Here is a 14,168-nt window from a genome sequence, read left to right on the forward strand (position 1 = left end):
CCATAGCGATGAGAGGTAGCGGGTAACTAAACCCCACCGTGATAGCATTTAGACCTCTGTAATCAATGCACGGATGCAGACCTCCCTCCTTTTTCTTCACAAAAAAGAAACTCGAGGAGACGGGTGAAATGGAGGGCCGAATGTAAAGTGAGGGAAAAAAGTATTTGATCCCCTGCTGATTTTGTACGTTTGCCCACTGACAAAGAAATGATCAGTCTATAATTTTAATGGTAGGTTTATTTGAACTGTGAGAGACAGAATAACAACAAAATAATCCAGAAAAGCGCATGTCAAAAATGTTATAAAATGATTTGCATTATAATGAGGGAAATAAGTATTTGACCCCTCTGCAAAACATGACTTAGTACTTGGTGGCAAAACCCTTGTTGGCAATCACAGAGGTCAGACGTTTCTTGTAGTTGGCCACCAGGTTTGCACACATCTCAGGAGGGATTTTGTCCCACTCCTTTTTGCAGATCTTCTCCAAGTCATTAAGGTTTGGAGGCTGACGTTTGGCAACTCGAACCTTCAGCTCCCACCACAGATTTTCTATGGGATTAAGATCTGAAGACTGGCTAGGCCACTCCAGGACCTTAATGTGCTTCTTCTTGAGCCACTCCTTTGTTGCCTCGGCTGTGTTTTTTGGGTCATTGTCATACTGGAATACCCATCCACGTCCCATTTTCAATGCCCTGGCTGAGGGAAGGAGGTTCTCAACCAAGATTTGACGGTACATGGCCCCGTCCATCGTCCCTTTGATGCGGTGAAGTTGTCCTCTCCCCTTAGCAGAAAAACACCCCCAAAGCATAATGTTTCCACCTCCATGTTTGACGGTGGGGATGGTGTTCTTGGGGTCATAGGCAGCAATCCTCCTCCTCCAAACACGGCGAGTTGAATTGATGCCAAAGAGCTCCATATTGGTCTCATCTGACCACAACACTTTCACCCAGTTGTCCTCTGAATCATTCAGATGTTCATTTGCAAACATCAGACGGGCATGTATATGTGCTTTCTTGAGCTGGGGGAACTTGCAGGCGCTGCAGGATATCAGTCCTTCACGGCGTAGTGTGTCACCAATTGTTTTCTTGGTGACTATGGTCCCAGCTGCTTTGAGATCATTGACAAGATCCTCCCATGTAGTTCTGGGCTGATTCCTCACCGTTCTCATGATCATTGCAACTCCACGGGGTGAGATCTTGCATGGAGCCCCAGGCCGAGGGAGATTGACAGTTCTTTTGTGTTTCTTCCATTTTCGAATAATCGCACCAACTGTTGTCACCTTCTCACCAAGCTGCTTGGCGATGGTCTTGTAGCCCATTCCAGCCTTGTGTAGGTCTATAATCTTGTCCCTGACATCCTTGGAGAGCTCTTTGGTCTTGGCCATGGTGGAGAGTTTGGAATCTGATTGATTGCTTCTGTGGACAGGGGTCTTTTATACAGGTAACAAGCTGAGATTAGGAGCACTCCCTTTAAGAGTGTGCTCCTAATCTCAGCTCGTTACCTGTATAAAAGACACCTGGGAGCCAGACATCTTTCTGATTGAGAGGGGGTCAAATACTTATTTCCTTTATTAAAATGCAAATCAATTTATAACATTTTTGACATGCGTTTTTCTGGATTTTTTTGTTGATATTCTGTCTCTCACTGTTCAAATAAACCTACCATTCAAATTATAGACTGATCATTTCTTTGTCAGTGGGCAAACGTACAAAATCAGCAGGGGATCAAATACTTTTTTCCCTCACTGTACCCCTGTCCCAGAGATTCTGTGACATATGTCTCCATAGCCACCGTCTCCTCCTGTGACAATGGGTACACGTGACTCTTGGGAAGTGCAGCGTTAACCTGGAGATCTATCGCACAATCTCCCTGTCGATGAGGTGGTAATTTGGTCGCCCTCTTCTTACAAAAAGCGATCGCCAAATCGGCGTATTCAGGGGGAATGCGCACGGTGGAAACCTGGTCTGGACTCTCCACCGACATAGCACCTATGGAAACTCCTATACACCTCCCTGAACACTCCTCTGACCACCCCTGAAGAACCCCCTGTTTCCACGAAATCCGGGGATTGTGTTCAGCCAGCCAGGGAACCCCCAGCACCACCGGAAACGCATGTGAATCGATAAGGAAGAGACTAATCCGTTCCTTATGATTCCCCTGCTTTACCATGTCCAGTGGAACTGTGGCCTCCCTGACCAGCCCTGACCCTAATGGCCGGCTATCTAGGGAGTGCACGGGGAAGGGGGGGATCTATCGGCACTAGTGGAATGCCCAGCTTGATGGCGAGTCCGTGATCCATAAAGTTCCCAGCTGCGCATGAATCGACTAGCGCCTTATGCTGGGAAGAGGGAGAAAAATAAGAAAACAAAATTAATAAGAAAATGTGACCAACAGGGGGTTCTGGGTGAGTTTGGTGCTGACTCACCTGGGGTGACCGAGAAGTGTTCTGCCTGCCTTCTCGACTCCCAGACTGACTCCTCCAGCACCGGTCAGCTGTGTGTCCTCTCCGACCACAGCTGGTGCAGGAGGAGCCACCTCCTCCGGTACCCCTCGGCACGGCTCCCCCTAACTCCATCGGAGTAGGTGCGGGAGTGCACGGAGGTGGAACGGACAGGACCCTTTCTGAACGCCGTGGGCAGCCAGCAGATTGTCCAGTTGGATAGACATGTCGATAAGCTCGTTGAGAGAGAGAGCGGTGTCCCGACAAGCTAGCTCCCTTCGGACGTCCGCCCGGAGACTACACCTGTAATGGTCTATCAGGGCCATGTCGTTCCACCCCGCCCCAGCGGCCAAGGTCCTGAACTCCAGTGCGAAGTCCTGCGCGCTCCTCGTCTCCTGCCTGAGGTGGAACAGCCGCTCAACTCCGGATAGTGATCCCTCGCCGAGTCCGGACCATTCCAGACTGCGTTGGCCCACTCCAGAGCTCGTCCCGTCAGGCAGGAAACGAGGACACTCACACTCTCCTCCCCCGAGGGAGCAGGTCTTACGGTGGCCAGGTACAGCTCGAGCTGGAGCAGAAATCCCTGGCACCCAGCCGCCGCTCCATCATACTCCCTCGGGAGCGCAAGACGGAGCGCGCCGGAGCCAGACGCAGTGGGAGGAGGAGGTGGCTGAGTCGGAGGAGCCGGAGGTGGAGAGAGGAGACCACTCCTCTCCCATCGGTCCATCCTCTCCATCATTTGGTCCATCGCGGATCCAATCCGAGGAGGACTGAGGTGTGATGGAGCACGCGTTCCTCCATCGAGGGAAGGGGGTTGGCAGCTGCTCCTGCTGACTCCATAGTGGTGCTGGATTCTGTAAGGCTTGGGCATTGTAGGTGAGGAATCAAACGCAGGAAGCAGCGATATAGGGTAATGGCTTTTAATGAGCCCAACAGCGAAAACACAAGCCACCCCAAACAGCGATCTGAGCGCACACAAAACAAAGTGCCCCAAACACAGGGGACAAACACAGTCGGTGTAAAACCACGCACTAGCGCAAAAACACCATCAGCGTGTACAGAAGAAAAATACATACAGAGAAACAATCCCGCACAAAGAGCAGGCAGACCTACTGGCTAATATAGCCCGCTAATCAACCCAACACAGAACAGGTGTAAACAATAATGGAAAGGGGGAAAACAAAAGGGAATCAGTGGCAGCTAGTAGGCCAGTGACGACGACCGCCGAGCGCCACCCGAGCAGGAGGGGGAGCCACCTTCGGTGGGAGTCGTGACATGAACTTTCACAGTGAATGCTTTTGTTCATATGTTTTGTGCGTATGAATTTAATATTGCCGAATGCGGCAGTAAAATATTGTGCCTATTTAATGTAACCCTTGCTGTTAATAGATCGCAAAGCAGCATACAACTGACCTAAACGTTTGGAAATGATAAGTTCACTTTCGCATCCAAAGCCTTAAAAAGCATCTCAAGTGCAAGTGCACTGTTTAGCTCACATCTGACTATCCTAATGATTATGATCACACTTCCTCAATTAAAATATTATGGGTACACTATACCAAATAGGGTTTGGTATGGTTTAGAAACTTGGGAACCAAGCTCGAGCCATCAGTGTAGCCTGTTATCGTCTGGACTTGTTGAAGTATCTTCACGCCTAGAAAATAACATCCAGGCTTACGTCATAACTTTCAAGTTATAGAAAAAAGAAAGAATTGCAGGGGCAGTTTGGAAAAAACGAATCCCCTCTGAATCGTCCTCTGGAATAATGGATATTCTGTGGTAATAATTACATAACCAACGTTCTCTAGTAATACTAGTCCCGTGCGAATAGGGATTAGCCTAATTGTCTAAGAAAGCAAACCCCAACTTAATTAGGTCTACAATCAATAGCCTAACTGTTAAATGTGCCTGACTTTATAAATCATCAATATATATCCACAGAAATAAAACAGATCTTGCATCTGTTGCCTGTTTGAATGTTTGTTTAATAGCCTACTGATTCTGTGCGCACCAAGCCTCATGCAACTGAAAAATGTCAGACAAAGCAACTGCACAGATTTGGCTGTTTTTAATCTTTGCTATGCTGTAATAAAGGCTTTAAACTTTTCTTCAGTTAGAACAGACTGGTATTGCTTAACATTATTCAGTGTTGTTTACTCTGTTCCAAACAGGCAGAAAAAGTATCTAACAGCACCTGTTTGTCACACATACTATGCTCGCAGCTCTTGCTCCTGCTCCTATACCCTCCCTTTTTCTTGATCTCCTTCTTATTGATATTATTACAATTATTATCATTATAATAATACGTGATGTCGTTATCATTAGTAGGTTTTGTATAGTATCCTTGTATAACCGCCATCGAGCTGTAGGCCTAAGAGCACATCCTGTTTAGTCTTAATAACGTAACTTACTTAGGCCTGTATTTCAATATATAGGCTACTGTATCAATCAATCATTCATTCCTTCATGCCATCACACAGCATATGAGACATTTATGGTTTGAAATGCAATCAAGCATTTTAGTTTTAAAATGAAATAACAAAGCTTTGAATAATTAGCCTAAACAATAAATAAACCACAATTCAGGAATGCATGCAACTGTTTTTAGTCTGCTGTAATAAAGGCTTTATATATATATAAAAAACTCACTCTCTGTTACACTTATTTATTTAGGGTTGTTTACACTGTTCCAAATGGTCCGAAAAAATATATAGTTTTGTAATCTAACAGCAAGTGTTTGGCCCACATAATACTCAGGAAATGCTTGCTCCTACAGTATACCCTCCTTTATCTGGATCCCCAGTAGTTTCCACCACTAAGTCAAATGTCTTCCACACATTTTTGACCCGGCAGTTATAAAATCATTTGCACACCACAAAAACCACAAAGAGACACACACACACACACACACACACACACACACACACACACAATGAGAAATTGAGATTATGTGTGCTACTGATTGAACTCAGACTAAACTAAAACGGTCTTGTGCATGTGCAGCATCTCCCCACCACGACCCCACCACAACCCCACACACGACTCAAGTTCACAGAATAAAAACTATTTCTGACAAAATAAACAAAACGTCAGACATAATAAACTTTTCTTAAAAGCATTGTGTACTAATGGGGAATGCAGTCAGAGGCTATAAAGGTGCTGCAGATGACAGTCCCCCCAGTTCTCTCTTTGCTGAAGCCATGAGTGCACGTTTCAGTGCCCAACAGGTCGTAGATCGGATTTTTTCAGATGTCCAGGAGGAACAAGAGAACAATGATTTAGAAGAGGAGGAGGTATTTGAAGAAGAAGATGGGGAACAATACAACCCAGAGCACGATGCATCATCTTCAGATGAAGAAGAAATCCCCCAAGCTGAAAGAGAGACATTTTTATCAAAGAACAGCAAAATAACATGGTCCTTGTCACCATATAACATCCAGGGCAGGATGGCAGCACAAAATGTCATAAGGATGATCCCAGGGCCCACAAGACATGCAGTTTCCCATGCCCAGGACATCACCTCAACATTATACATGTACATTTGCCTTCCCTGTAGCTCAGTTGGTAGAGCATGGTGTTTGCAACGCCAGGGTTGTGGGTTCGATTCCCACGGGGGGCCAGCCCAGAAAAAAAAATGTATGAAATGTAAGTCGCTCTGGATAAGAGCATCTGCTAAATAACTAAAATGTAAAATGTAAATGTACATCACCCCAGCCAATGAAAAAAGCATCCTGGAGATGACAAATTTGGATGATTTCTGTAAATCTGGAGACAACTGGAAAATGATGGATGAGATTGACCTGTGTGCCTACATAGGGCTGCTAATCTTAGTGGGTGTGTATAGGTCCCAAGGTGAGGCTACATGTAGTCTCTGGGATGCAGAGAGTAGAAGGGTGATTTTCCATGCCACGATGCCATTGAAAGTATTTCACACTTTCTCAAGAATGCTATGATTTGATAACCGTGAGTCAAGACCTGCAAGACATGTGAGAGACAAACTGGCGGGAGGTCTGGGAGAAGTGGGTGGAGCGTCTGCCATACCTCTACAACCCTGGGCCTGAAGTAACAGTGGATGAGCAACTGGTTCCATTCAGAGGTACATTTTTATTTTCATATCTGTAATGTAAGTGATTTTCACTGTTAATTTTATTATGTATTGCTGTAATATCATTGATATTTGTGATTGTTTTCTGTGACACTGATACTAATTACTGATAGCAATCTCTTTTGTCAAAAGGTCATTGTCCTTTCCGCAGTAAATGCCCAGCAAGCCAGCAAAGTATGGCATCAAGATATGGGTAGCCTGTGACGCACAATCCAGCTACGCTTGGAAGATGCAAGTCTGCACAGGGAAGCCGACCAGTGGATGCCTGGAGAAGAACCAGGGGATGCTGGTTGTGCTTGATGTGACAGATGGACTGAGGAGGCACAATGTCACGTGTGACAATTTCTTCACCTCTTATGAACTCAGTCAGCAGCTACTGAAGAGGAAGATCACCATGGTTGGCACAGTTAGAAAGAACAAGCCTGATCTCCGCTTGCACTCCTCGCAACAAGGGGGAGAGAGGCCTTCTTATAAAAGTTTTCCCTTCACCCCCACCACCACTCTAGTTTCTTACCTCCCAAAGAGGAACAAGAATGTGGTCCCCCTGAACACACTGCACAAAACGGCTGAGATCAGTGATCATGAGGACAGGAAGCCAGCCATCATCCTGGACTTCAACCACAACAAAGGAGGTGTGGACAACCTGGACAAGGTGATTGGAACTTACAGCTGCAGAAGGATGACCCCTGGCCCCTGGACATCTTCCATAACATCATTGATGTGTCCTCATACAATGCCTTCGTGATATGGAACGAGATCAACCCTACAGTTGAAGTCGGAAGTTTACATACACCTTAGCCAAATACATTTAAACTCAGGTTTTCACAATTCCTGACATTTAATCCTAGTAAAAATTCCCTGTCTTAGGTCAGCTAGGATCACCACTTCATTTTAAGAATGTGAAATGTCAGAATAATAGTAGAGAGAATGATTTATTTCAGCTTTTATTTCTTTCATCACATTCCCAGTGGGTCAGAAGTTTACATACACTCAGTTAGTATTTGGTAGCAAACCTTTAAATTGTTTAACTTGGGAAAAACATTTCAGGTAGCCTTCCACAAGCTTCCCACAGTAAGTTGGGTGAATTTTGGCCCATTCCTCCTGACAGAGCTGGTGTAACTGAGTCAGGTTTGTAGGCCTCCTTGCTCGCACATGCCTTTTCAGTTCTGCCCACAAGTTTTTTATAGGATTGAGGTCAGGGCTTTGTGATGGCCACTCCAATACCTTGACTTTGTTGTCCTTAAGCCATTTTGCCACAACTTCGGAAGTATGCTTGGGGTCACTGTCCATTTGGAAGACCCATTTGCGACCAAGCTTTAACTTCCTGACTGATGTCTTGAGATGTTGCTTCAATATATCCACATAATTTTCCTCCCTCATGATGCCATCTATTTTGTTAAGTGCACCAGTCCCTCCTGCAGCAAAGCCCCCCCACAACATGATGCTGCCACCCCCGTGCTTCACAGTTGGGATGGTGTTCTTCAGCTTGCAAGCATCTCCCTTTTTCCTTCAAACATAACGATGGTCATTATGGCCAAACAGTTCTATTTTTGTTTCATCAGAGCAAAGGACATTTCTCCAAAAAGTATGATCTTTGTCACCATGTGCAGTTGCAAACCGTAGTCTGGCTTTTTTATGGCAGTTTTGGAGCAGTGGCTTCTTCCTTGCTGAGCGGCCTTTCAGGTTATGTCGATATAGGACTCGTTTTACTGTGGATATAGATACTTTTGTACCTGTTTCCTCCAGCATCTTCACAAGGTCCTTTGCTGTTGTTCTGGGATTGATTTGCACTTTTCGCACCAAAGTAAGTTCATCTCTAGGAGACAGAACGCGTCTCCTTCCTGAGCGATATGACGGCTGCGTGGTCCCATGGTGTTTATACTTGCGTACAATTGTTTGTACAGATGAACGTGGTACCTTCAGGTGTTTGGAAACTGCTCCCAAGGATGAACCAGACTTGTGGAGGTCTACAATTGTTTCTGAGGTCTTGGCTGATATATTTAGATTTTCCCGTGATGTCAAGCAAAGAGGCACTGAGTTTGAAGGTAGGCCTTGAAATACATCCACAGGTTCACCTCCAATTGACTCAAATTATCTAACTTAGCCTATCAGAAGCTTCTAAAGCCATGACATAATTTTCTGGAATTTTCTAAACTGTTTAAAGGCACAGTCAATTTAGTATATGTAAACTTCTGACCCACTGGAATTGTGAAATAATCTGTCTGTAAACAATTGTTGTAAAAATTACTTGTGTCATGCACATTGTAGATGTCCTAACCGACTTGTGGAGTGGTTGAAAAATGAGTTTTAATGACTCCAGCTTAAGTGTAGGTTAACTTCCAACTTCAACTGTACCTGTACGCCTAATAAGCGGAACAAGAGGAGGGTGTTCCTGGAGCAGCTGGGAAAGGCACTTGTAACCCCACACATTCAAAGAAGGGAGCGCCTCCACTGCACAGCAGCCTCTGCAGCGCTTGTGAAAGCTGTTCAGGGGCTGAATCTTGTCCTGATCCACCTGAGGCTGCAGCTGGGGCAGGCAAGAGGAGGATATGCCAATTCTGCCCCCCAAAGAAGGACTGTAAAACAAATACTTTGTGCTGCACATGTGAGAAATGCATCTGCAAAGTCCATGCACACACATTTACATACTGTCCTACATGTGCTAATTAGAGTTGATTTATGTTCTTCACGTTTTTGTTTTGTATCTATTATCTTATTTTATTCGTATTTATTGTTGTTGTTTATACACCTTATGGGTGGGGGCAATGGTTCAAAACATGGAGAAGACTAGTATTTTGTAGTTGAATTCCTCATTGTACAGTATATGCAAATATATCACTATTTTGTCAAAAAAGTTCAAGACTGTTATTGTTTCCCTTCAGTAAAATGCATTCAAAACTACTTTCTGGACATTTCTGCTACTTTCTTAGGCTATACAAGTGCAAACTCTTGCAACAACAAACTTTTTTTTTTAAACCTGTGCAGTATCTTCAACAATAATAATAAATAATAATAAACCTCTACTTTAGTAAAGAAAACAATTATGACAGGTGCATTGTAATAAAAACGAGTGGTGTCCACTGATTAAATGCAGTCTTTCTGCATTGTGAAAAGGGAAAACCCAGATATTCACCAAGTTTGTGATGAATGACAGGTTGTTTCTTCATGCAAAATAAATGTGGGTTTTAAAATTCAATTAAGCTGCTTTATTTTAGGTGTTTAGTGAAGGCCCTTAGGACATGGGGAGTATACAGAATGTTAAGACTACACAAGGGTTAAAGCATCAGACACACTCAGTACATATGTAGTTGTTGTGTCTGCATAGGGTTGTGTGTTTCTATATATGGAAAAATAAGTCTAAACATATTCAAAAGAACAGGATGAAGATTTTAGTTGGGGACAGCCCTAATACAAAAAAATACAAGAAAAAAAGAATGTGTGTTTCTGTGTCCCCTCGCAGTCCCTGACTTTCTATGAGACGTTGTTTAATCCGTTTTTAGAAGGTAGTTAAGCTGTTTGCTTGAGTAATTGGAGATGTAAGGAGTTCCATGCTATCATGGCTCTCTATAATACTGAGCATTGCCTTGAATTTGTTTTGGACCTGGGGACCGTGAAGAGACCCCTGGTGGCATGTCTTGTGGGGTATGTATGGGTGTCTGAGCTGAATGTTATTTGATAATGCAGACAATTTGGAATTTTCATCACAGTAATTTTTCTCATAAAAACTAGAAGAGAAGCAGTTAATCTCTTCAGATTAATCAGTCAATTGAAATTAATTAATTAGGCCCTGATCTATGGATTTCACATGACTGGGAATACAGATATGCATCTATTGGTCACAGATACCTTAAAAATAAGGTACAGAGGTGGATCAGAAAACCAGTCAGTATCTGGTGTGACCACCATTTGCCTCATGCAGCGCGACACATCTCCTTCACATAGAGTTGATCAGGCTGTTGATTGTGGCCTGTTGAATGTTGTCCCACTCCTCTTTAATGGCTGTGCGAAGTTGCTGGATATTGGCTGGAACTGGAACACGCTGTCATACACGTCGATCCAGAGCATCCCAAACATGCTCAATGGGTGACATGTCTGGTGAGTAAGCAGGCCATGGAAGAACTGTGACATTTTCAGCTTCCTGGAATTGTGTGCAGATCCTTGCGACTTGGGGCCGTGCATTATCATGCTGAAACATGAGGTGATGGCGGCGTATTAATGGCATGACAATGGGCCTCAGGATCTCGTCATGGTATCTCTGCATTTAAATTGCCATCGATAAAATGTAATTGTGTTCGTTGTCCGTAGCTTATGCCTGCCCATACCATAACCCCACCGCCACTGTGGGGCACTCTGTTCAAAACAATGACATCAGCAAACTGCTTGCCCACACGAGGCCATACACATGGTCCGTGGTTGGACGTACTGCCAAATTCTCCAAAATGATGTTGGAGGCAGCTTATGGTACAGAAATAACCATTAAATTATCTGGCAAAAGCTCTGGTGGACATTCCTGCAGTCGGCATGCCAATTGCACTCTCCCTCAAAAGTTGAGGCATCTGTGGCATTGTGTTGTTGTTGAAATTCTGCATGTACTGTGCATCCAGAGAGAAGTGAAAGATTGTAGTAAAAGATTTCAAAGCCTTGAATAACAATGGAAGTGTTTGACATAGTTGACCTTCTCTGCTGAGCGAAGCTGGGAGTCTGCCCACACCGAGTAGCTCCTTTACAAACAGACAGAGCCATAGAGGACACACACGATGACAGAATGATACCTTTCATTACCAATTACAATTGTAATAGATGAAGACACATACAAGTAGATGAATTAACTATTATAATTAATGGTCTCCCATGAAAAAAAACTATAACTTCTCTGTGGCTATCAAAATTTAATTAGCAAACCTCAGGCTGATGTGTGAATTATGTTCTTGGGCTCAGCTGGGGGTCTCTTCTACTGTAATGTGTGTGTGTGTGTTTCTTTAATGCTTTTTAAGCTACTTTCGCAAAGTTTGACCTTGTGGTTTTTAAAGCCTATTTATGACATTATTCCTCATGCGGATGTACCTTGAGGTCAAGGTGCCAAATTTATAAACTAATCAAAACACTGCCTGCTTTTATTAAACTCTCATTGACATGCATTTATTCAGATCAATGCCTCCCCCTTCTTATAACCTTTGTTTGTTGCCATCATCAGAATCAGCCAATGGTAGCACTGCTGAATTATGGAAAAGAGTGCCTAGTGTTATTCACTCATTGGAAACTGCCATTTAGTACTGTCATTCTTTGTCTCTGCCTCTACCTGTGTGTGTGTGTGTATATCTGTCTATCTGCACCCTCGCTCTTTCTCTCTCGCTCCCTCCCTCCCTCTTTTCTCTCTCTCTCTCTCTCTCTCTCTCTCTCTCTCTCTCTCTCTCTCTCTCTCTCTCTCTCTCTCAGATGCGTATACCAACAATGAGGTTGTCTATATCTGGACCAAAGGGGATGAGGAATCTGTAGTCGTAGCGAAGGATGGTTCAAGGCTAAACCAGTATGATCTACTAGGCCACGATATTGGGAAAGAATCCATGAGTTCCAGCACAGGTACCCTTACAACCGGTCTGCCACTTTCATAGTAACATGCAGTTCCAGCACAAGTTCTATTATGCCATATGATCAAGGCATTGACACTGAGACAACATCAGAACAAAGGTTATAACTAATGGAACATCTGCTTTGAATTTCTCAAGAAAGTCTCTCTTTTCAGCTCCTGGCGTGCATGACAATTTGGATGAATTCATTTCTCTCCCTTTTCCATTTTCCTTTGTACACCGTTGGCATATACTTACAGATTCCATTTGTGTCTTTTTGTTAAGTAATTTATCTGAGTTGCTGTGCAAGTGGCTGCCTCATCGATTGGTCTCTGCTAGTGTTATTGGGGTCAGTGAGGTCTCACCACTGAAAGGAAGACTTGCTGAGTTTGGGGGAAGGAGGTGCCCGCTGATCACTGAATGCAGTGGCTTTCTTATAGGCTGGTGGAGAGAGACTGACAAACTCTCCTGTTATCCAACACTTCGTCTGTGAACAAAATCAAAAAATTCAGGGTAGATGAAGAAAACTGATCTTTGTGGCGACTTCCATTTACATGGTATTTAATCTAAGAAGACACAGGCACCCTGATTTCAGATTGAACACACATTTGATCTGCACAGTTTTAGCAAGTATTTTAAATGGTAGCCAAGAGCAAACATTTTCAACTTTTTCAGCGGTAAGATAACAATTCCGCAGTAGTAGAAAGATAAGGAGCCTTGGAGCAGGAGGGAGAACTCCACTTTTCCTCTGATTGAGCTCTGGTCTGGAGTCCATTTGAATTGGCACTAAATTATAGGAAATTCTGTCAGCCAGCACAGTTGATCAGCCATTCATTTGATCTTAAATTCTGATTTCCATAGCAGCTGTGAAATCCCTTTATCTACAACACCCACAATTTTGACAGTTTTGTCTTTCTTCTCTTAGGGGAGTGTCAACCTGTTTTTACCAGGCACAGACTGCTATTCAAATCAGGGAAGTCATTTAAGTGGCCTGCTCTCTAAAAGGCAGGTCCCTGTGAGAGACAGATAATGACTAACCTCTACTTAGTCACTGTGATGCATTAGGTCCCTTTGTTTTACTACTGTCACTGTCTCAGTCTGGTTTCATGGCTGCAGTGATAGAGGCAGGCAGGGTGAGGAAGATAGGGACCGAGGAGGGTTGTACCCTGTACACAGCTCCAATAGAGTAGGTTATGTTGGAACAGTCCTTTGTGTACATTCACTGTGACACCACAGAGACGCCTCATACTGACTCACATTAGTGGCACATCACTGACTCACATTACTGACTCACATCACTGCCTTCAACCACTGAATGTGAGATCAATCTGAGACACCACAATGAATCTTGTACCACGGGGTTTTCTCAGTATTTGTGGTACATACTGGACCATGTCAATAAACATAGTGTCCATGTGTCACCTCTACTCTGCATGTACTGTAGGAGTGCATCTGTCATCCAGGAAGGTTCTCAGCACATTGGTGGCTGCGGATCAAGGCAATGTTTTTAAAACACAGTAGTCGTGAGATGACATATTTAATAGCCTGTCATACTGTATCACATATTTCTTTTCCTTAGGAGCTGAACCCACACAGGTACAGTAGGTGTGCTACTCTCAGCCCTATCACACACACACTAGCTCTTTTTGTCGGCGTATTACTGCTGCCGAGGGCAACAGATCTAATCCGGACCAACAGTGGTGGGAAAACCAATCTTTGCCTTTAACAACCTAGATTTTGATTGGATGTTGCGTTTCAAGATCCCTCCCCCACATGGCCGTTGGTGCTGCGTGTAATGTTGGTTACTGTTTTCAAACCGGGTAGGAGACATTTTGCAGAGAGTTGTTACCTATGCTAGTTTGTAACGTTGCAGAAGATGGCAGAAAATCTGGAGGAAAACTGAATTCTGTTTTGCCAGAAGTGTGCTCTATATACAAAATCGGCATACATAGGTTCCTACCCCTATTTAGCTATTTTTCTACCATGGACTTCCCCAGGCTTCACGTTTAGGGAAGCCTGGTTTTTGATGAGGTGATTAACAACCAGACACTGTGGT

At 44.0% G+C, this 14,168-nt stretch overlaps 1 protein-coding gene across 2 annotated transcripts in view; it reads left to right on the forward strand.

Annotated features, from left to right (window-relative positions):
- Positions 1 to 14,168, forward strand: part of LOC115154643 (gamma-aminobutyric acid receptor subunit alpha-3-like) — a 160,572-nt gene that overhangs the window by 131,912 nt on the left and 14,492 nt on the right. For both annotated transcript variants that reach the window (XM_029701089.1, XM_029701090.1), the window contains exon 7: positions 11,982 to 12,125. In XM_029701089.1, coding sequence (XP_029556949.1) covers positions 11,982 to 12,125 — 144 coding nt within the window. The remainder of the gene's footprint in view (positions 1 to 11,981; positions 12,126 to 14,168) is intronic.

The sequence above is a fragment of the Salmo trutta genome, chromosome 19, assembly GCF_901001165.1.
Source record: "Salmo trutta chromosome 19, fSalTru1.1, whole genome shotgun sequence".
Lineage (NCBI taxonomy): Eukaryota > Metazoa > Chordata > Actinopteri > Salmoniformes > Salmonidae > Salmo > Salmo trutta.